At 34.9% G+C, this 24,040-nt stretch overlaps 1 protein-coding gene across 10 annotated transcripts in view; it reads right to left on the bottom strand.

The window, feature by feature from the left end:
• CACNA2D1 (calcium voltage-gated channel auxiliary subunit alpha2delta 1) overlaps positions 1-24,040 on the bottom strand; it is a 405,950-nt gene that overhangs the window by 174,038 nt on the left and 207,872 nt on the right. For all 10 annotated transcript variants that reach the window (XR_005817136.1, XM_040548370.1, XM_040548379.1 and 7 more), the window contains exon 5: positions 15,025-15,069. Coding sequence is in view for 9 of the 10 variants with exons in the window: in XM_040548370.1 (XP_040404304.1) it covers positions 15,025-15,069 (45 nt within the window). In the remaining variant the exon portion in view is untranslated. The remainder of the gene's footprint in view (positions 1-15,024; positions 15,070-24,040) is intronic.

Below are 24,040 nucleotides of genomic sequence, written 5' to 3'. Positions count from 1 at the left end.
GTAGAGATGGAATTATAATTATTATGGGTCCAGAGAAGCCAGAATTCTTCCTTTGTCATTCCCTTTTATCTTTCCTTGCAGATTTCCAAGGTTTTATCTTTATCCCTAGGATTTTGATCCTTCTTGATTTCTGAATATCTGTTTAAATTTCTACAAGTAAAAATTTTAAACAGTAGAGTCTCATTGCCTACGCTACTTTTTGTCCACTCATAGATCTATGCTTTAGAAATAAATGCTCTCATATTCTCTCTTCATTCAGCTATTACTCCCCTTACTCAAAATTGTTTTTGGTGGCTTGTTTTTATATTCCCCCAATAACATAATCCAACAGAGCTATATATGCAGTCCCTGTAATGTTGCTTTAAAAAGACCCATTAAAAAGTTGCAGCTGGGGCTGATGTGGAGAGTAAAATACGAAGTTGCTTGAAGCACACTGCCAGCAACATGCCTGCAGAAAGGAAAGGATGGGAACCACCTTTCTAAGGATATGACACTGAAATTCATTTTAAAAAGGCAGCTAGAATACATTTCCAACAGCTACAAAATTCTCAATAGCATTTTAGGGAATTTAATAACTGCATTGCTTTCTGATAACTTTTTTTTTCTCATTTATTTCCTTTCAATATATGTCATTTTCCAAAAGTGGGAAAATTGCCAAATGGAATTTAGGTGGTTGTGACAGAACTGCAAACAGTTTCCTTCATTTTTGTTTGTGTGTCAGTGGGTGACTGCAGTCTTTATGCGGCTACATTAAGATTTTAAATAAACTGTCATCCTTCTGTCTACTCTAGGCTCCTAATGACAAAACTCTACCAAGAGTTATAGTAAGAAAACATTTGGCTTCAAACTTAAAGATTCTTACTCTTTCTGTTAGACAACAGAGGTGTTAAACATAATATATAGGGCCTGGGTGGCATAAGATATAGGGAAATATTTTCATTTGGAAATGATAGTATGTCACGATCAAGGATAATTTATTTAGAATGTATACAGTACTTTAAATGTTTCCATATTCTTTGAAATCAGCAGTTGGTTATTGGATATCAGTAAGAAAATTAATGGAACTCTGGACTGAGTGCTTGCCTCTTTAAAAAAATGTATTTATTTTATAGCAGTCATTTTATTTTCAGCGTTCTGCCAACTGAATAATTTAGCATGTACCAAACTCAGAGTCAAACTAATTAAAAAGCATTTATTTGCCTCTTTAGTTATTTCTCTGAACGCAAACTACCCTTTTCTATATATCTTCTCATAGACTTGTCCCTGTATACTCTTCTAAAAAAGAACTATGTTCTTTTTTTATGGACGGTTCAAAACCTGCTTTATGCATTCACTTATCAGATGTTCATGGTTTGCAGCTTCTGATGAGAATTTTTAGGTACACAAAATATTATATATCCCAATCATTGTAGCGTTTCCCTTTTCTTTGTATCTCAACCTACTCACCAAACTCATTGCATCATGAAATATATGGTTTCTTGAATAAATGAATCCTTGATGTAATTCACTTATCAAACATAAGGACTTGGAAATTCTGGCCCTGCAGTAGCAGAACTGTGAATCCCATTATAAAGGATCAGATGAAAAGGATTGTTTTTTTTGTTGTTGTTGTTGTTGTTTTTGTTTGTTTTTTTTTGTTTTGTTTTTCCTAATTTCTTCATTTGGAGAGAGTTCCAAAACAAAGTTTTTCAAATCGACTGCCTGAAAAAGCTAATATTCAATCTATGAGTGTGCCTTAAATAACCGTGACTCAGGGAATTCTAGTTTCTTAACAATAATAAAACTATTTTCTTGATTTCTGATTACATGGAACATTTTCAAGACATAAGAAATCATTTGGCAATAAGCTAAAAAAATCTTAGAATGAAAAAAAAATATAAAGGAGTTAATGAAAATTATAACAGCAATTGCTAATGATTATACCTGCATTTTATCACCCCTGTTGTCAAGATAAACTTTAAAAGGACTAATACCACTATTTTATTTAGAATCATATCCATAGGACTTATCCTTGTGCAAATCATTAAATAAAACTTCTCTAAAATTTTGCAAGGAGGAAAATGAAAGAGTCAGCCTGTTTTCAACATGATGAACAACTACCCAAGCATGCCACCATACACATGCTTGTGATTTAAAAAGACAGACTCTATTTTGCAAGTGCCCTAACAAGTTGAGCCTAGGGAGAGTAGATCAGGCATCAGGATGGGGGACTGAAAATCTGAAGTCAACAGAGTATATTAGCAATTAACGGAATTTATTTTAAAGAGACCTATGCAGTCAGCTTTTCTTTCCTAAAACTGACACAATTTTTAATGTTGAAATCTTGATTTCTTATTTAATAATCAAACCACAATTGAAAGTTATGTTGTTTTCTCATTGTTACAGATTATAGCTGACCTTCACCTCAAAGTAAAGATTGCAAAAGCAGTCTTTTACATCAATATGTAAAAATTAATTTATTCCATCTCCAATATTCTCTTTAACTACAAGGACAGGCAAAATTAAATACATATTTTAAACATTTAGGCACATAAGACATTTATCTTCCTAAAGATGTGTGACTTTTTTTTTTTTTTTTTCCCTCCAGTCATCAGGAACCTCTCTCCCAGTGTTTCAAGGATGATGGAGAGCTGCCTCCTAATGACATCAGCACCCTTGGATCAATCCCATCTGATCCTATGGACCATCCCAGCTGAACTTTGACCTTGCTAATTCTATCCCTGCAGGCTCAGGCAACATCTCCATACCCCTCCTGGGTAGCACATCCTGGTCATGAGCTCAGGGGTCATGATGAGTAAACCCATCTGAAACTCTCAAATTCACCTGGTTCTCTTCTACACGGGGTGATGCTCTAAGAAAACTCAGGGATTTAGGACCAGGGTGGTCACTAGGAGTGATTTTCCTGCCATCCCCTAAGGTATTGTGTATTGGGTAGGCTATCTGCTTCAGCCCTAGACTGGTCTGACTTTGGCTGTGGCTTGACTGGACAAGATGATGTCATTAGACACCATGAGGAATATAAATATATATGTACACTCATGTTAGTATAAAAGCACATCTTAATTTAACTGATTTAAATGTTACGAACAGTTCAGAAAAGACCCAGCAAATTTTTTTTTTTTTTAATTCATAGCCTCCTTCAAATCATTGTACTCGCATCCCATTAAAGTTCTAACAATAATAAAATAAGAAAATATAATAAATAAAAATAAACAACGCATATTGATTGTAGCCAAAAGTCCTGCAGAATACCTGATCATCTACAGTTCCAAGACCAAAATGCATTCTGGATAATTTAGATTTTTTATACAACATCCAAACTATGCACTATTCTACTTTTATTGGAATAAATTGCATCATCTTTCACCACCCCCAAATCTGATTAAAGATAATATCCCTTGAGAATAAGAACTGTTAAATCATCTTAATGCTTCATCAGGAATTAGTCATAATACCCACTGACTGTGAACATTTAATTAATCTGATTTTTTCATCTGATGCAGTTGTCTTTGCCATGCTTTGCTAAGCCATCGACTGATCCTGTTTCACAGCACATTCTTATCTTCGTCATACTGGTTAGAGTCCAGATTTTGTACATCTCATAGCATACCAATTGGCTGTTGCTCTTTCTTCTTAATTTGTCAGTCTTCTGTGTCAATAACAACATAAACAACAGTAAAGCCCTCTTTGAGAAGGAGGTTGGACTACATGACCTCCAGAAATCTTCCTTATCTAATTTTTTCTGTGATTCTCTGAGTTAAGACTAATGGGGCTCTAAACGCTGTACAAACATCACTCAGTAATTCATGCTCACATAAATATAATGCAGCTTTTCACTAATTAAAAGCCAGCTGTATCTAGGTAGATAAAAAGCATTAGGTAACACAAAGCCACACACTGACCTCTGAGTTACATATGGACCATAGACTTTCCCTGCAGACTCAATAAAGTATCATAATTTGAGTTAACTGCCATAATGCAGTTATATCTGCAAGTATATATGGTTTTAAAAAATGTTATTATGGTGAAAACTTAAAAATGTAACAAATTAGAAGAATGACATTCACAGAGCCTGAGGGGAATTTTAGAAGGGCATTCTGTCCAAGAAGAGAAGCACATCAGAAAAAGAAAATGAAAGGAGAAAAAGAAAAAAAATAAGGAAGAAGAAACAGGTCAGCTTTCAGATATTGCAAGAACTCACAGAAACTGTCAGCAAAAGAAAATACCTTTGTAAAAGGTCAGCTGAAGCCAAATTCAAAAGTTTTAATGTCTGGACAACTGTGATTCCTCACTGGATTAAAATAAAGTTACCAGCAATGCACACTGTAAAGAGAGCTGCAGGATTAGCTGTAATTCACTTTTTCACACACCAACACTCAGAAAGTCTAGAAGGCAGAAGACAACTGAAGAAGCAGAAGCAGAGGTGGCCCTTTTCAGCCAGGTGGGCAAGAAGTGTTTCTGAACCTAAACCCCAGATTATTTCCTATTCAGCCCAAGTCTCGGAAGACGTGATGCAGGTGCAGAACTGCAGTGTAAATGACTTTGCATAAAACAAGAGGCTTCGAGTCTGAAACTCTTGCCTGTAGCTGTTTAGCCATATTTATGGCAAGTAAAGGAAACCAGGGGTTTTAACGTAGAGAACTGCAGAAAAGATTAACACTGGATACAATAAGAAAACCTTACACTTCACGGAATAGACTGATCATCAGTTTATACATATCTAAAAATGAAATGCTTTATACGAGATATAGTTACGTTCTTCAATCTACTACTTTTTCATCCATTCTCCAAAGATAACGGGGACAGAGCATGTTGTGTGTGGAAACGCCAGGGAATGTGATCTGGCCTTCTGCAGATGGTTTTGACTAGCTCAGAAATACTCTCTTTTGCAGACTCAGGAGCAAAGCAGAAACAGCTGAGGAACTGCACTGCAGATAACTCAAACCACAGAGAACTCTCTGAAGACCCCACAACAGTGCAATGCATGTATTATTTCCTGTATTGGGATACATTCGGGATGATAAACTGCCCTGAAGGCATCTCCAAGTAAGCCAATACGGTATTATATCTCCAAGTAATGTAGCATTTCAGGACTTCTGAGGAAAGTAAGGTTACATATTAATCTCCTGATCAACTAATAATAACTGTGTATTTCCAGAATGGAGAATTTAGTGTGTCTCCTTTGTCCCATATACAAAATGAATATTAAAGACAATTTTGTAATAATAATATCTACCTCTTATCTCAGCCATACAAATGATGAAGAGCTCATTTGGCCATTTGTTTCATTTGACATTATGAGTAAGCAGTAGACCAGCAGAAGCCACAGAGGACGCAGCTATCAGCACATTTTATTTTTCCTTTTTTACACTTCTCAAATTTGTAAACATGACTTAAAGTTTTTGTGATTTAGTTATCTTGATTCTTAATACTTACTAAAATACTGTAAGTGCTCTATTACAGGTTTCTTGATATGACTTGCAGTTTTCAAATCCTGTTTCCGCCTTCAGTCAACCATATGAAAATGTCAGATTAAGGCTTTTTTTTTGTTTTGTACCACTTAAAAAAACCAATGTGACCAGTTTTTATTTACCAATAAACAATTACACTGCATTCACTGTAATTGTTAGCAGTCATGCATTTGATATTAGTACGAAATATCCTCAAGGAAGCAATTTTCCATTAAACTGATGAATCACTGCCTTTAGGGCTGAATTTTGATCTGTGATGTGACAAACTTAGCCTCCATGGGGAGACTTCAAGCACTGCTCTTTTGTGCAAATCTGCCTTCAAGGTAGGATTCTCTGCATTAAGAACTTCCTCATCTTTTTAGGACATTGACAACTACAGTTATCACTCTTGCTATTATTATTTCATAACTCTGTTTCACAAGTAGGAGGTAGCTTTGGGGCAGTCATATATTTCATTATCATGTATTTTTCTTTGCAGCCTTGAAAATGTACTCATTTGGGAGAAGGGTAGACTTGTGCAAATTTGAATCAAGGAATATAAACCTGACACCTAGTTTTTTTAACCAGAAGAAAGAAAGAAAGAAAGAAAGAAAGAAAGAAAGAAAGAAAGAAAGAAAGAAAGAAAGAAAAAAAGAAAGAAAGAAAAAAGAAAAAAAGAAACTCTTGCTCCCTGTGGCAACAGATCATTATAATTTCAACAGGAAGCTCAAAGGGATGCCTTCTCTCCCTGTGGGCTGGACTCAAGCTTTCCTGTAATACCTTGAAATGGAGCAACCCAACATCTCTCTCAATGACACTCGGTAAAAGGCACATATTCCTCAGTGAAAAGTCCAAAACCTTTTGGTACTAAAGCAGCTAATGTCAGTCAGGCACTCACTGTCAGTTCAAATGCTCATTTTCCAAAATATGGCATTCAAATCACACCATTGGAAATGGTAGTGCCAGATTCCAAATATGAAAGAGGAAAGTACACAACAAAAACAGTGGTGTATGTATTTTCCTAAAAGGCTCAGAAGTCAAGTTACCACGAAATTACTAGAAATAGGAATAGTAAGACCTATTATATAAACGTGAAGAACAGCAGATGTAAGGCCAAAGAACATCAACCTATGGTTTGCCTGCTTACTCCTCCTCCCCATAGGCTATACGGAAGATGCTTAGTGCTATATTATAACAGGATTTTTCCACATATTCAGCATAGCAACAGGAGTATATTTTAATCATAAACATTATCTTTTTTATAGACTGCAGTGCGAGAGATACAGCACCCCCAAAACACAATTATTTGATTGCATAAAAAAGGTAAAACATGTATCCACCTTTTTATATCAGTTTTTTTTCAAATATATTAATTACAATGGAAATTATATCCTTGTATCAAAGTAAGTATATTCTATGATCATAGAATCATAGAATCATTAAGGTTGGAGAAGACCTCCAAGATCACCTGGTCCAACCATCCCCCTACCACCAATGTCACCCGCTAAACCATGTCCCTAAGCACCAGGTCCAACCTTTCTGTGAACACCCCCAGGGATGGTGACACCACCACCTCCCTGGGCAACCCGTTCCAGTGCCTGACTGCTCTTTCTGAGAAGAAATGTCTCCTCATTTCCAACCTGAACCTGCCCTAGCGCAACTTGAGGTCATTCCCTCCAGTATATCCAGTATATCATAGGTATCTATAATATCTAGAATATAACAAAAGAATAACATCTCATAAATGAGAACAACAATGACTCCTGCATCTTCCTCTGTATTCACAGGGTAGTTTTTTCTATTCGGTGTCACTTTTCAGTCCAGCAACTGACAGTTGGACTTGCAGAAACCCAGCATCACCCTCCTAGTCTCAAGAAAAGTTTCTCTATAGCTGTTACCTCCGAGACTTGATCCCTGGACTGCCCAATCTGCCCTGCTCCAGCTCGAGACCCTTCTGCCAACTGAGTGTCTTCAGGAGCCTCAAGGGCTCCATCTGACCCAATCTGCAGCTCCTGGCATGCTGGCTTACAGAGGAACCCCTTCTTTTCTGCTGCCCAGCTAAAAAAACGTTACATGCTCAATAAATCAAATTACTCTACCTTTTTTCAGTGTATGTTATAAAGCGAAATGCCTGCAAATTCCTGAGTTCTGCTGGTAGAAGCTAAAAATTCTGGCCTTTTTGGTCTGAGCTTAGCAAGAACGAATGTGTGGGGATGTTTGAGTAAGGCAACTGCTCAACTTGATGTGCTAATAGGGTTTTCAGAAGACACTCCTTTCTATTTTTCATTAAAAATGTGAAAAAATATAAAGAAAATGGTTAAAGTTTGGAATGAATGTTCTCTACTCTCATTTGATTGAACTGTCTACATCCCAGGTGTATTGCATCTGGCTGGAATGCAGGTAATTTTCTTCAGAGCAGCCCCTATAGCGCTGTGCAGTGGATTTGTTGCTAAAATACTGCTGATAACACACCAAAGTTTTCACTGTCGCTGAACAGTGTTTGCAGAAGGTCAAAGCTCTTTCTCTTTCTTCTTCATGCTCCCCAGTGAATAGGCTGGGGCAGGCAGGTGGCTGGAAGGGGACAGAGCTGGGAGACCCAACCCAAACTGACCCAAGAGATATCCCATACTGCATGACATTGTGCTCAACAACAAAAGCTCATGAAAGGAAGAGGAACATTCATGGTTATGGCATTTCCATGATTATGGTATCTTCCTCAGTAATCTTTATAGTGCTGAGGCTCTGCTTTCTAGGAAATGACCAGATACCATGGGAAGTAGTCAATACGTTGTTTTTTTCCCTTTGCTTGTGTCATCAGCCTTGTTTTCCCTATTAGATTGTCATATCATGATCCATGACTCTTCTCACCTTCCTTCTATTTCCTCCTCAACCCATAGCAAAGGTGAGCAAAAGATGGGCTCTGCGTGGGCGTTTGGTTGTTAACCAGGGTCAACTCACTGTTCCAGGTACCTGAGCAGCGAACAACCATGCTGCACTATACCATATCTAATCTAAATCAATCCAAATTTAAATTTACTCCTGCTCACTAATACCAGAAAACTATAAATCACCAGGTATCGAATCCAAAGTAGGTTCAGAGTTGGTTTCAAGTAAACCTGGCAGTCTCACTATCTGATTCCTTTTTAATAAATTAATCGTAAGTGCAAATCAGAGTTAATTTTGCATTACTGGATGCCATAAATTAGAAGAAAATAAAAATATTTGTATAAGGATATACGGAAAGAGTCAATAAATTTCCAAAAACATTGACAGCATGCCTCTAAATGACCAGTGCCTCTTCTACTGAACAGGCAGACCAAGGTAAGTTCTGTCTCTAGATAATAATTCTATTCTCTGCTTACTTCTGCCCAATATTTTGACTATAAATACACTTAATAAAATAAATAAATAAATAAATAAATAAATAAATAAAGGCTTGGGGAGTTATAAGATGTGTACTCTCTCGAGCAAGTAGGGTAAAGAATCCTGATAGAATTTTTTTTCATGTCTCAGCTCTCCATTTTAAAATGCAGACATTTGTTGGATGGAAAGAGAACAGGTTACAGCTGACCTGCATTTCCCAATGAGGATTAGGGTTTTCTAAAAAGATACTTAGAAAGAAGAGGAAAAAAGATTATTAAAATAACTTTCTATGTTCTCCAAGTGATGCATTCCAACTTATATGCCCAAAATTGTGGTATGTGAAATCCACCAGAATTTTCTGGAGATTATTCATTCAAACATAATCATCCTTTCCTAGTTTTACAGTAGTTCTCAACTTGATGTAGATATAATTTTTTTTTCCCATCTTTACTATTTGGAAGGACTTGATAGCTGTGTTTATGCCGCAGTTTTGATCTCAAGGACAGCTAATGTTTCAAATGTTATTCAAAAATAACAAGGTGTTACTAATGTACAAATGCTGTCTAAACCATTAGGCAAAGTCAGCATACCATTTTTAAAGGATTTTTCCCTGCATTACATAAAGTAATAAAAAAAAGTTTTTCATATTTAAAATAGCCATATACACGCTCCAGTTTACTCCAGAACCCACACGTTGGCCCTAATCACAGCGTTAATTCACATTTTGTGCACGTACTTATGGTCCAGAGAGAACTGTAATTCCAGAGCTTTCGTGTTAATTCCATAACATAAAAATAAAAAGTGCTACTACTACTTATTAATACATGATCAATGCACAGGGAGTACTGCTGTTAATCATGACTGCAATCTAACATGGGACTGTACTACAGAAATCTCTAATAAATCAATGGTGCTAAGTAGGCACACAACTCTTGCCAGGAGATACATCTGTCAGCTCTCAATTAAAGCCTAATGAGTAAGACCTAGGTGCAGTAAACTTCCAATGAAGCATGACTGCTTTAATGTTAAAGAAACATTTGTTTGTTTATTTGTAATACTTAGTTCTTTCAGTTAAATCACTGGGGAAAAAAAAAAAAAAAAAGGAAGAATGAAAGAAAGAAAAAAAGTCTGCTTTTCCTTAGGCTGTTTTATCTTGTACAGGAAGGAGTTTATAAAAATATCACAAGAAAATTCATTAAAAAGGTACAAAAGGAACAAGATGCAAAAAGAAGATCAGAGAGAAGTTCCTTCATCAAGGAAGGATGAAAATTAAGCAGCTGAGCATTAAGCAGCTGAGCATAGGTGAACAAATGAAAACAGGCAAATTCAATTTAGATAGGTTCTATAAAGAAGATACAAAATCACTCGTAATAAAATAGCGACCGGTATGAAAAAGAGGAGAGGAGTAAACAGTGAAGATAAATGTAACTAGGGTGGAGCACAAAAGACAAGAAGGGAAAATAGGAGAAACGGGCAAAGCAATATTAAAATTGACAGAGAAGGGCATCCTAATGTGGATTGGACTCAGTTGTCCAATACATGCACCGCATCACTTGTACAAAGAGTTGGATGACACAAGTAGTTGACACCTGCAAATTAAAGTGCATGACACAGACTGCAATATATCAAATTGAAAGGGTTCTGGGGAATAGGACAGTGAGTAAAAACCTGAGAGGCCTATATTAAATTACAAGTTTTGCCATTATCTTCCAATGTGATATGAAAAATGGGAATATAATACCTCTTACCTTGTTGTGAGGATAAAACCCATTAATTATCATGAAGTGCTCACGTATTATAGCACTGTGGGGGAAATGAGCAAGCAGAATCTAATTGCTGTTGTAGGATAAAGAGCACAAAGGTATATTACTGATTGATGGACTAAGAGGTTACAAATTGACTGTTTTATCTGAGAGTCTGAGAAATCCAAAGGCCAAAGAAAGATTGGTCTTCACATGTTATTTTTCTTTAAAGTCCAAGCAAATGCAGTCATTAGGTTCAAAAAGGCTCATCTCGACTGCAAATAAAAAATGAGAGAGAAGGATCTTCTGAATGTGGTACATAAACAAGAAGAAAGGAAGCAAAATTCACTGAAGAATATTAACAATTCACATTAGAGGACTGTTCTGGTAAAGCTATGATTTTAAAGGATGAGTGGAGACAAATGAAGGCTAGGAGGCAGGACCTGCAAGATGAATTTCTTCTAATTCTCCGACATCAAAGAGTTAAGATTTAAAAGACTCCATTACAGTAACCTGGTCAAAAGAGAGAAACACACATCTAGAAGCAATTCAGCTGAGCTTTAGGTGTTGGACACCTAACTCAGAATAAACCGAATACAGGTAAACACAGTGACTAGCTTAAGCTTAGATACCTAATCCTAATAAGTAAATTACTGCTACTAGTTATTCCTACTTTTACTTATAGAAAAAGACACTATCATGTCTTGTGATTAAATAAAGGCTCACAGCATAAAAGAACAGAAAGTATGAATTTATTAGAGACTAAAAATGGATGGCAGCAGCAGTTTTACTAGCCAGTGTTTCAGAGATGACTCTAGTAAAATCTGTCTCTAAAAAAATGTCCCACCTAAGTTGCCTCACCCATTTCAGGAACACTTATTAAAAAGCTTCCATAATTAAAAGATCTGGTACAATTTAAGAGAAAGTATACATAAGGTAATATATGTATAGACTGTCAGGGCTAGTAGGGCTTTTGAGTACTTTCAGAGTTCCAACACAGTGCTACTTAATCATCCTGTTGACAGTTTAACCCAGATGGAAGCTGTTAGAGACCCTGATGTGGGCTTACCGTTAGCTACAGGAGGACTAATCTTCCCCTCCCCTCTCTCTTTATTTGGCTGATGGAGGTGGGCTACTCTAAAGGGCAATCTAGAGCAAAGGCATCATTTTATGTGCTATATACCAACCCTTCTGTTGACTACAAACTAAAGAGATTGGCTTTCTAGGATGAAATCAGTCTTTATGAATATCTTCCTTACCCACAAGTGTCCAACAGCCTGTCCATTTTAACCTTTATTAGTGGGACATTTTATTTTCTTGTTGTCATCAGAACAATAGGGAACTGAACATTCAGAGCTGTTGATGTAGCTCTCTTTTTATATGGGGGACTAGAAGGGTTTTACAAGAATTGACATCAATTTTCAATAAAACTTGCCAGATTCTGAAGAAACTAGAAATATAACCCCAATGTCCACAGAAAAATGTACAGGAAATGTATCAATACAACTGAGAACTTGCTTAAGGGACTGCAGGCACATAGCAAGTGCGCTGATATTAAATCTTGTTGCATATGAACCGGAAATTATTCTTAACACTATTAACCAAAAAATAGTGTGGAAATATATGTAAAGCCTTAAAAATTATGCAGAAAGAAAGTAACATGTCTGTGAAAGCAGGCCATTCGGATTATACAAAATCCAACAGAATCCTTCTGTAGTGGGATTAATCAATTAAAATAAACCAGAGTAAATGGGTTTCACCCACTAAAGACAAGTTCCTCTGCAGGAATACGGACTGAGAAAGTGAAGGGAGACACTAGAGATTTCCACAAAAAAGAAAAAAGAAAAAAAAGTGGTCCAAATCAGCTCTAATGCAGGAGTGAAACTAAAATCAAGGTTTAAGTTCAATCACTCATCCCTGTGAGCATAATCCTCTCTTTCTGTGAAACTAAGTTTTAAAAGATTTCTTCCGCCTTCCGATGTACTTGCATTTTTCCCTGTAGAAGATGTTTTTGATAAACCAACAAAAGCTACGAAAGCAGTGTTGTGTAATCACACAATTTTATTTTAAAGTAATGGAAGATAAGATGTTTGAAGAAAAGGACCTGAAAATAGAAGCCAAGTGGTTGTTCAGGCATGAACAGGGAAGTACGTTAACACATAGGTTAGACTCGGATGCAGACTGTTTTCTAAGCAAAAACTCAGCAATAGATTACTGACCATCTCATTCTTATTGTTTCTCCTTTGAAATTATATTACTCATCACAGCAATAGCACAGATACAAATACACCTAATTTAACTCTCAAAGTGTTTTATAAGAAAGTACTTAGGTGATTATTACCACCTTAATGAGATGCAAATCATCAGTAAGCAAACCTTCACTCTACTTGCAAGGAAGTGCCACAACTAAAATACAAACTAAAATACAAAAAAAAAAAAAAACAAAAAAAAACCTAAAATACAAACTTCTTGTATTTTCCTATTCTTCAATTACATGGTCAGCCTCAACTTTACTTTACTTTAAAGATTGTTTAGGAGGTGCATGTTACTGTTTACTGAAATATTTATTGGGACTTTTAAAGAGATCCGAATCTACGTGTGAATTACATCTGTAAAACAATTGTTCTTTTTCTATAACATAGATAAGATTTACTTTTTTTTTTTTATTAAGAATTGCCATCTATATTGCAGCTTAATGAGGCTAACTTTTAGCGTCGTTAAAAAATGTTCACCTTTACTAAACAGCAAGAAAAAGAATTACAGTATGTTTTTCTGGGATTAATAAGTCAGACGCTCAGCAGAAATGCTGAACCAACAAGTTATTAGTTATTATATATGTTCCTCATTTTCATGGTGTAACTAGAACTTGTGGGAAGCTTTTTAATGGTATCTGCCTAACTCAAAACATGTTTTCAGTGCAGCTAAAAACATCTGATCAGAAAACCAATAAAGCCTAAATGGTACAGTACTACTTGTTTATTGACAGGTTGGCCCTGACTAACAACGAACTATTTTTAACTCAACAATAATGAGTATTATGATCTTCGTTCCAAGAGTTTAAAAAAAATAAAATAAAATAAAATAAAAATAAAAATAAAACACACAGAAATACAAACAAGACTTCTGGTGGAATAAAATTTTGTTTCTCTGGGGAAATAAAAGGTCTGGAGCAAACTCAAAGAAAATGAATAAAATCTAGAGCAGTGTTTCCTTTCCTGCCTTGCCTAACAAATTTGAATTCATATCGTAGAAGCAGTCTCCTCAAGATTTTTCCCAATACCATTTGCATCACAACAGACATAGCAGGCTCTTTTACTTCATACCATAACCCACCATTGTTATACTATACAGTACACTTACACTCAAAAGCTAATATTTAAGCTTCGTAAATTAAATCCTGTTTCAGAAGTGATTTGCACCTGAAATCTCAGTGAATTCAATCAAAGACACATCTTTTAAATCTTTCAGATTAAGGTTAGTTTTATCAAATTTTACTTAAAGCATGCACATTTAAAAACCTGGGACAATTGATTTGTTTGTGGTATCTGAATTCCAGTACTCATAATTCTGTATAAGCATATCAAATAGTTTTACTTGACATGATATATGCACCTTCTTTAATTGCCTTACAGCAGAAGCATCAATTACAATAGCGATGCCATCAATCTCTAAAGAATACTTGATTAAAAAGTGCAAATGAAGCATGCTGGCACTTCTGGTTAATACATTTACAACATCTTTTCTATGGTTTTATACATTAAATCTATAATGAAGACAAGCAGTTATATTATCTCAAGTGAAGGTGAAGATAACTTGCCTTCTCCCAGGAAGACATTAAGGTTTTTAATAGTTAAAGCCAGATAGAAAACTTCAAACCACTTGAAGTAAGAGTTTTAGTAGACCCAGGCACTGAAATAACATACATTTTCTCTAAAACTTGAGACTGGATTTTCAATTGTTCCCAATCTTATTTCACTCATATGAGTGATCACAAAATGCATGAAATTTGTTATTCATTAGCATCTTACATCTGCTTTCATCTCACATGAAGAATAATTCTTATAGAGAATACAGAACAAGATAATATGAATTTGGAATATAGGGTCAGAAAATGGTTTCTTCAGAGTAAAGTAAATTATTTACATTTATCATTTTGATTCTCTTATCCTATAATTAGGATTATATTACATTTCAAAAGGTGAATGATTCTGCTGTCAGAATCTTTTTTTTTTCTTCCAATACATACCCTGATCAGTAACTCAGAATACTGTTTGATGGAAGCCAGACCTTTAGAACTGAAACATAAAATATTATCTGTCTCTCAAGGAAATTTTAAAGAAGCTTCTAAGTTTCTTGGTTTCTTACTGCTGCAAAATATCTATATGTTGATTTTCATGTTTTATTAATCTTTTAAATCCCTTAATTTTCTGAGATTATAGGCAATGAAAAAAAAGAAACATACTACTTACATCATTCTGATCATCTTTTGCATTGTAATAGATTATATCATTATTCTGTAAAAGAAGAAAAGGAAAAGTAAATCTATTAGTTTAGAAAGAAGTGCATTAAATTCACTAGAAACATTTTGTACTAAAATATATTTTAAGCTAAACTTGCAATTCTGTATGGATTCTCTTTGAAACATGACAGAATCAGACTTTGCATTTCCCATTCATATGTTTAACTTCATTCATTTGATATTTCTTCCCTTAGAAGTTACATGAGTCATACAAACAGCTAGAAAAGTACACATGGTGTTGGATAAAATCCAGAGCTTATAAAAGACTACTGTAAACTGTTTCATTTACAGACATATAAAGATTTCACTATGCAATTAGGTGGTTTACGCACAAAAAAAAAATCTAGCAGGCAACAGATTCAACACATGGGTATTGCTGAGTGGGTTAAGTATTTGTTGCACACCTTTTTATTGTTTTGTTCACCCTCCAAAGCACAATAAAAATTTGGGAAAACATATCACAGGAGAGTCTGTAGTGTACAATAGAATGTAGGAACTCTGTGGAAACGGTACCATATAATTCAAACAAATTTATTACCAAATCAGTAAGATTATTATCAAATAAAGCAGCAAATCTATTCAGCATATCTACTGAAGTTCGAAAATTCTGGTATTTCCTATGTTTTTTTTTCCCTTGAAATATTTCTGAACCATTTAAAAACCTTAAAGATTTATGTTCACTGTAATAGTTTTCCAATAAATATGTGCTATAGTATGCCTTATAGTTTTTGTTATACTTTTTTGAATGAAAGTAATTGTCATGTTCATTTTTTATGAAAGATATATGTGTACTTTTTTTTTTTTTTTTTTTTAAGACCCATTAATTGTAAATAAAGAAGCAGCATCTACCTTCCTTCATGCCAAGCAGCTTGTTTAAAATAGGCAATGCCTGGTAACCTCTAAAAATAGCCTTAATTTATATTTTCAGTTCTGTTGGTGATAAGCAATACTTTTAGACTGTTTGTATGTAAACAAAAAGTTCACCACAAATTTCTATTTTGTATAAATACCAACAGGAAACATGATTTCAGTAATCATTTTTCAAGTGGGCAAGCCAATGATAATTATTACTTGCACTAAAAAGTTTTGTGGCATGCAATTTAATGCATTTCACCTTTATAAATGATTTTTCTTCTCACTTCATAATTAATGATATCGTTCATTCTCCTTTGTGACCTTTTTGAGATGCAAACATGAAATATATCATAGATGAGTTAAATGTCAATACGAGGTAAATGCTGTTAACAAACTTATCCTCTTTCCTTTTTCCTCAAAATGCCCTTTTCTACCAAAACACTGTTCTATTCTCAGTTATAAGACAATGGGTTTCATATCAGTATCTGGGTAACTAAGCCAGAACTCATAATGTGTCACAGACATAGGAGGAAATTCCTTCCATCTTTGGCATGACCTGTAACCATCACCACTTGTTACTTGATTGTTATAAAGAGAAGACCATGAAAAGCTTGTGCAAGCCTTCAAGTAAGTTGAAAGAGGCAGAAGATTAAATTTCCTTGGAATCCTCTTTACTCTATACATGGTCATATAAAACAACAACAACTCTATAAATACTACTATCTGTTCAAAAATCTCTGATTAATTTCCACAAAAAAACATTTTAAACTGCTGAAGAACCAACCCTGAGCGGTACTAACTGGAAACGATAGCATGTGTGTTTTGATCACACAATGATCTGTTAAATTAAAAAATAATAATAATAATTAATAAAGATCTTTCAGTGTTTCAATTCAGAAGGCAAAGAAAAAGGCATATTCCTCTCACCATGCCTCCTTATGTCATTACAGCCGTTCTGCAAGTATTTCCCTAGAAAATTTTGTTCACGAAAGATAATATCAGGAAAAAGTATTACAGACATATTTATCTGGCTATTATATATATTAGTGCTTGCATTTTAAAAATTTTTTGCATTTTCCTATAAGCACAATTCTATTAGGTTCTCTCTTTTACTTACAATGAAGACAGCAATTTACTTCCCCACTCCATTCCCATTGCTCATGTTCACAGTACACATTCTCACAGAATCACTTAATGCATAGGATTTTTAACATTGTATACAATTATGTTTACATACTTATATGAAACAATTCTCTATTGTCACATTTATATTCCCCCCTTTTATATTTTTATGTGTTTACTTGGATTTAAGGTGGCATGGCATTGCTATCTACTTCAACTGGACTAAACAAGAATTTTAAAATATCTATTAAAAATTTATGCTTCAGTTGCATGATACATTTACAAGTTAATTAAAATACCCCCCAATATGATTAGATACTTTGTTACACTACGTCTTGTAGTTCATTGTCCTGCAAGAAGATATTACCTATACAATGCATAAACTAAAACTGTCATTGGTCATATCTCACTGCTTTTACTACAGAAAACAAAACACACAGCACTACAACACCCTGAGTGCTGTACAGTTCACAAATTAGATTCATGGATCAATTATACCTTTAGTGGACAAGTTTTCATAACTTAACCACTTAAGGATGGCAAGAACAAATTGCTCTGCTGCTGGTTCTCAAGGAAGTAGTTTAGTTATTTATTAACTCCTTGACACATATAATTTGAATTTTCCTGTTATTAAACACTTCTGCACCACTCTGCCATCAGGTAATACTGCACACTTTTTCCACAAGCGTAAAACAGAATGTAAATATCCTAGGTTGGTTTTGTTGTTGTTGTTGTTTTCCCCTTTATGTCATATTTCCTAATGCTGTGAGAAAGGTGTAAATACTCACTACTGCTTCTGTTCATGAAAGAAGAAATTTAGAAATATAGTCCTGAAGCTCAGTTTTTGGAAGAATGACTTTGGAAGAAGGACTTTTGGAATAAGGACTTAGATTATATTGTAAATATATAGTATTGCAAAATTATCAGTGCACATTTAAAAATACAAAACTAAGGATGAATACAATCATTTTAATTGCTTTAAAACAACATTTTCCCCATAATCTCTAGGTATTTAATACAGAATGTGCTAAAGCAACCCAAACCAGATAGTGTATAAAAACACCTTGGTATTGCAGTTAACCTGCTAGTATAATGATGATACCTACACGGATTTTTCTGTTCTGCAGGTAAGACATAAAAAGCAAGAAAAATCAAACCATGTATCAAACATATTTCTGATTTCCTTCAGATTGATGTTATCCAATGTATAGGCTTGTTTTGGATGCATAAATACAGGTACTGCTTAGAGGTGGACACTGCCTTGTAAACATGCACAATGCAAAAGTAGATGCTGGCATCTGCATGCAGAGTTGGGTAGTTACAGCTCAGCACTAAGCCCAACTGTTTCTAAAGATTGTTTATTTGGTTGCAGCTTCATCAGCTTTTCTCCTTCAAGCAGAATGACGTGCAGTCTTTTTACTTTTGACTATTTATTTTTAAATTACATGTTGAAAATTACAGATACAAATTTGGAGAACATTTTAAAATCACAATGTAGTCTCAAATACTTTGAAAAGACACAGAGCACCAGGGAAAGAACTAGGAGTCTTACTGCTGAGTACCCAGCAATAAAAATACCAATAATACTGTTATATTTTCTCTTCCATAGACACACTGATCAGCTGAACACTTGGAGGATGAAATTAGTATAAATGCCTACGACACTAAAAAATATTTCCTTAAGTGCTGGTAAAATCCATTTGCTTTAACTTTCTTGTATCCCCTTGCACAAAGCTGTGTAAAAACAATAAAGATCACTCTAATACCTTTAGGATAATTAAGATTTAAAACCAGCCTAATAAATCCTCAACAAATAATCCATCTAGTTTTAGTTTAATCCCTTATACAGTCTGACATGCAGTTTAAGGCACAATTAGCCTCTTCAGAAAAGAAAGCTCATGTAGCCTACCACAAATAAAAAAAGTACTTTTGTTTCCAAATGGAGTAACGTTAGAGAATAAAACCCTACAAATGGGGGAAAAAAGAAAGAATGGTGACTACTACAACCTCTAATTACAGCTTCATAACTTTACATAAGATAAAAAGGCACATGAAAAATAAAGAGGTTACCAGCTAATAACTTATTTTTTTCCTTCTGTTTCTGTGAACAGGAATATCAACTTACCTCCTATCTTCAGAGTGAGCATGAAATCCAGCAAAATAGTAAATTTCAGACAACTACTATGTCTGAAAATTGGATGTAAGAAATGGGTTGGAAATTGTATTTAAAACAGGACTTATAAACAAGATTTTTTTAAAAAATCAAACTACTTTTTAATAAAGATTTGACAAATGTAAAACAGTTCAACAACATCCCAGTCCCCCTATACAATATTTCTGTCTACCACTCATAATTTTGGCAAATGACTCACTTGGGTTAGACATTTTTCCCAGAAATATCATTTGATTTAAGAACAAGTTTCTCACAATATTAAATTCCATACACTAATTAAAAACTTCCAGGTCTGCACTGTAATTTATGATAAGCCTTTTCCATCTGGATTTGTGTAAATGACTCTTCTCAAGATTCTACTGGGACTAATAATTGGAATAAGGAAATGAAGGTGAAGATTACAGGAGATAACATAAAGGAGGATTAAAGGCACTGCATGCTCTTTGTCATAGAATACTCTTTATTTTTAAAGATGAGATCAATTCATTCAGCATTCATCTGCTTTTTTCCTTCACTGAGATTATCAGCCTGGGAACCTTCCAATTTATAGACAGTTTACATGAGATGGACACATTCTGTCCATCCAAGGATACATCAGAACAATTGATCTATTTATTAATAACCTGCATGCTAGATTGAGTGTGATTAAAACATACAACCCTAACATAAAGGGATAATTTATCAGGTAAAAGTAATCTACAAACACAGATTATAAATAAAATATATAATGTAATATACAGTACAAAAAAAATGCACGTACAAGACCTTGACACCAATTCTGAAGGACTTTAATTCGATGCGAGACCCAAACATTGCAGTGTGGATGGTGAACAGAGTTTAGACACCTCATTTAAATGCTATGATAAATAAATTAATTAATGCTATGATAAATAAATTCATTGATGTCTAAACTTGGAAGAATCCAAAATTCTGGAACTACCTGAGTTTTCACCTTTACTATTCTCTAGATTCCTTAATAGTCTGTTTCCATACAGACCTTTGAAGAACCACAGGCTTTGCACCTCTGCAAAGTTTGCAGAGGTGCCCTACCAATAACAGAACCCATAAACCGAACCCTCTCACCCCTACAACTTGAGACACTTGAGCCACAATGGTGTAGTGAAATCGATTTTCCAAGTCTCCTGATTGTGCTACACAGAAAATGCAAGAGCACCAATTGCTTTCCTGGTTTTAGGTTCCTCATTTAGGTTCCACTGGTCCCCTCTGGGTTCCATCTGGAAGTAGAGGCTGGATTTTTCATTTTTAATGCATCATACTGATAATATGCAAGACCTCAGTTCGATTTCCTTTTCCTCTGGAATATATTTAAATCAAACTTTCCCATCTCCTATCAAATATCAAATATATTGAATCAGTTAAGCAAAAGGAATGGACTCCATCTCGGTTCTCACCTCCTCTTCCCTTCTCCTTCCTTTGTCCTGGCCATGTGAACAGTATAGTTATAGGGCTTGTGGACTAAAATTCTTTCTCATTTAGAAAAAAATATTACATTATTTTTTGCATAATAATGCAACAATATTGCAGTATTTTCAGCTCTGAGTTCTTAGTGAATTAGAAGATACCATATCACAAAACCAATATTTGTTTTCTCACAATAATTACCAATACATTTTGTGAAATATATTTAATGTAAATGGTTCAACTAAACTTCAAAAACTTACACTGTGAAGATAAAACTGTACTTACACAGTGAAGATAAAACCAAATCAGAAAATTTTGTGAATACAGTAAGACAGAATGTATTTAAGAAATGCAAAATATATTTGAATAGTTTTCCGGCAGATATTGGACTGTAGTTGAGAGATGCTATTTTGCCAGATCATGATATTTTTAATGCCATATGGCTGGGAAAATATTAACATACTTCTACCAGTAAATACTTGTTACAGATAGATCATATTTTATGTTATTACAATTTTTGATACTTACAGGTCACAGGAGCATCATGACCTTGCCTGGATCAAGAACTGAGTAACCGAGTACAGTGAGAGCCACAGCGAACAGCACAAAGCTAATGGGCTGTGTGTGGTGAGCCATAACGCACGTGGCAGCACAGACAACGGCAGTAACGCACCTTGGTACAGGCTATGCATCAGTGGATGACACGAGAACACAGGAAATGCTGGTGAACTACAATAACAGACCGATTTGACTGGCAGCCCATGACAACGCCTGTCTGTAGAGCAACCAGTAATACAGACCATATGGAAACATCGCCAAGCTGATGTCTGACACACCGGGAAAGCCAAACACTGAAGTGGAACCAGCTCCTTCGGTACTGAGCCACTGCCTAGAGCAAGCACCCTGCATCTGCATCACCCAGCCTGGCCTTGGACACCTCCAGGGATGGGGCATCCACAGCTTCTCTGGACAGCCTGTTCCAGGGCCTCACCACCCTCACAGTGAAGAATTTCCTCTTAATGTCTTTGCAGCTATTGTCCTGTGTTCCTTTTCTCACTGTTACAGTACCCAATTATATGTTGATTTTAAACATGCTTGATTTAATTTGTCTTGTACAAGTTATAATCGGTAAAGCTGAGTAAGAAGTTGGTTTATATACAGCATGTTCACACAGCCTCATATATGCATAATCATGCATATCAAGTTGCATGCAAAATCTCAAAAAGCAGCATAAAATGCACTAAAATGACTACTCCTGTCTTCAGATCTGAAGAATGTATTACATAAACTCTGCCAGTAAAGAATAACAACAACTTTTCCATGTCAAACAAAACTCCTCAACCTTTAGATATTTTTCACCATAACAGTTTTTATAAGAAGCTGTCATTGGACTACTAAGGCTATCAGGATGATACATCCTTAAAACATTAAGAATTCATTTAAAATACTAATTTCAATTTGGCTTTAGGATTAAAAGACAAAATTGGTTGAATGTGTCAGGTTAAATGGAATACCACCCCTATGTTAATGAGAAAATGTCAGAGAAACAAACACCCAAATCAGATTCTATACAGGAGTTGCCCATTCTTCTGAAATAACACAACAAACTCCATGAATAATTTCTGCATAAGGTCATCCTAGACCTCAATGGCCTGCAATCAGAAAACAATTCTGCTGGACATGAAGTTAACTGGTAGTATAACATTAGTAAGGATAGCTTTACCTTTATGAATTAATTGTTTCTAACATTGGGGATTTTCACCAGCTGCAGTAAAAATATACGGACTAAACCGACAAAGCATGGCAACCAGTGGCTTAGTTTTTATTTTGAAACATCAAAGGCCAAATACTTCATGAATATTTAATGACTGAAGATTCAATGACATAAAATCATATTGCTACTACCCTCAGACATAGTCGATTATGTCACAGCATGGCTGTTGTTTTAGTTAATCAAACTGAAAACATCTCTTCAAGAAGATTTTGATCTACACCAAAGCCATAAACATTACTATGCAAACATATTTCCAAACATTAACCACTCTACAGTTCCAATTCAGCACATCACAGGGATTGTATATGGGGGAAAAAGCCGAAACCACATAATTTTACAGTTTTATCCTTTCAGAATTCTGTTGCAACACTCCTACAACAGAAGATTTTTTTTCTTTTATAGTTAAGAAGAAATTCAAATTTTTTTTTTCTATTTATTAATCACCTTCTTTTGGTACCAGATTTGGTGAGTATGTATGTACCTACAAAATGGAAAAAAATAACTCTGTAGCTGACACACAGTGGCAGTGCCTTCAAGACTTCCAGCACTAATTCAAACTGTAGACTTTCCTTTTTCTTAAGAACAGAATTCTTACAGAGTACTTTTCTCTTTCCAATAAACACTGGACATGTTAATATAAACTTATTTGTACCTAAAACTACCAAATTTCCTTTCCCCAGCTGTCTATGCAACCCTGTACCTACTGTACTGCTCATTTTCATATTGAACTGAAACCCTTATGCAGCAGATACTAACAGCAGCAGGCTACTGAAAAGAGCTGTACCTTAATTACACTTACACAGCTTAGACAATGAAGTAAACATTTCCATAAAGAATTGTTTTGTTTACTTTTTCAGAGAGCAGGTAAGTTTAGTAAGCACCACAAATCAACAATAACTTGGAGAGCATAGCATGGGCATCACTTGGCAGCAGGACTTAAAAGTTGCATAGTTATTTCTTTGTATTTGTTTATTTATGTATTTTCAGCAGATCAAAGCGAGGAAATTTACCTGTATTCTGAAAATTGAATTTCCCTCATAGACTTTAATGGGAGAGGTGAAACAGAGCAAGAGGCTTTGTATTGGGAAAGTCAGTTGTTTTTCTAGCAGCAATCTGTTTGTGTGTTGTTGGTTTTCTCTTAAGTAAAAAGCAGCAATTAATTTTAGAAACAAAATGCATTATTTGCTTACTTTCATCATGTATGTACTTAATAGCCAAACTACCAGCCAGAAGGGCCATATCTAAGGTAAGATTCTGGGAAAAAAAAATTAAAAATCCTTGGGATGGATAGTTATTTCCCCCTCCAAAAGGAGGTATTCAGAAAAACAGCGATGTATGACAAAAATAAGGCTACAGACATTAATAAAGCTTCAGTTCTTCACACTGAGGATTCGAAGAACCAGTGGTAGGATTCCCTGATGCAAATCTTATTAACCAACAGGGCAGGATACGGGACTCTTGCTCTTATATCATTTACATTATTTTAAGAATTTATTATGGTATTTTCTAATCATGCAACCATTTGAAAACAGCTTTGAAATGGCTTCAATCCCCTTCACTGAATTTTTAAAATGGTTGTTCCATATATATATATAAAAGAAAATTATGATATAGAGGCAG

This window comes from Cygnus olor, chromosome 1, assembly GCF_009769625.2.
Source record: "Cygnus olor isolate bCygOlo1 chromosome 1, bCygOlo1.pri.v2, whole genome shotgun sequence".
Classification (NCBI taxonomy): Eukaryota; Metazoa; Chordata; class Aves; order Anseriformes; family Anatidae; genus Cygnus; species Cygnus olor.
The sequence above is the reverse complement of the archived record's forward strand: the minus strand, read 5'-3'. Positions and strand labels throughout refer to the sequence as shown.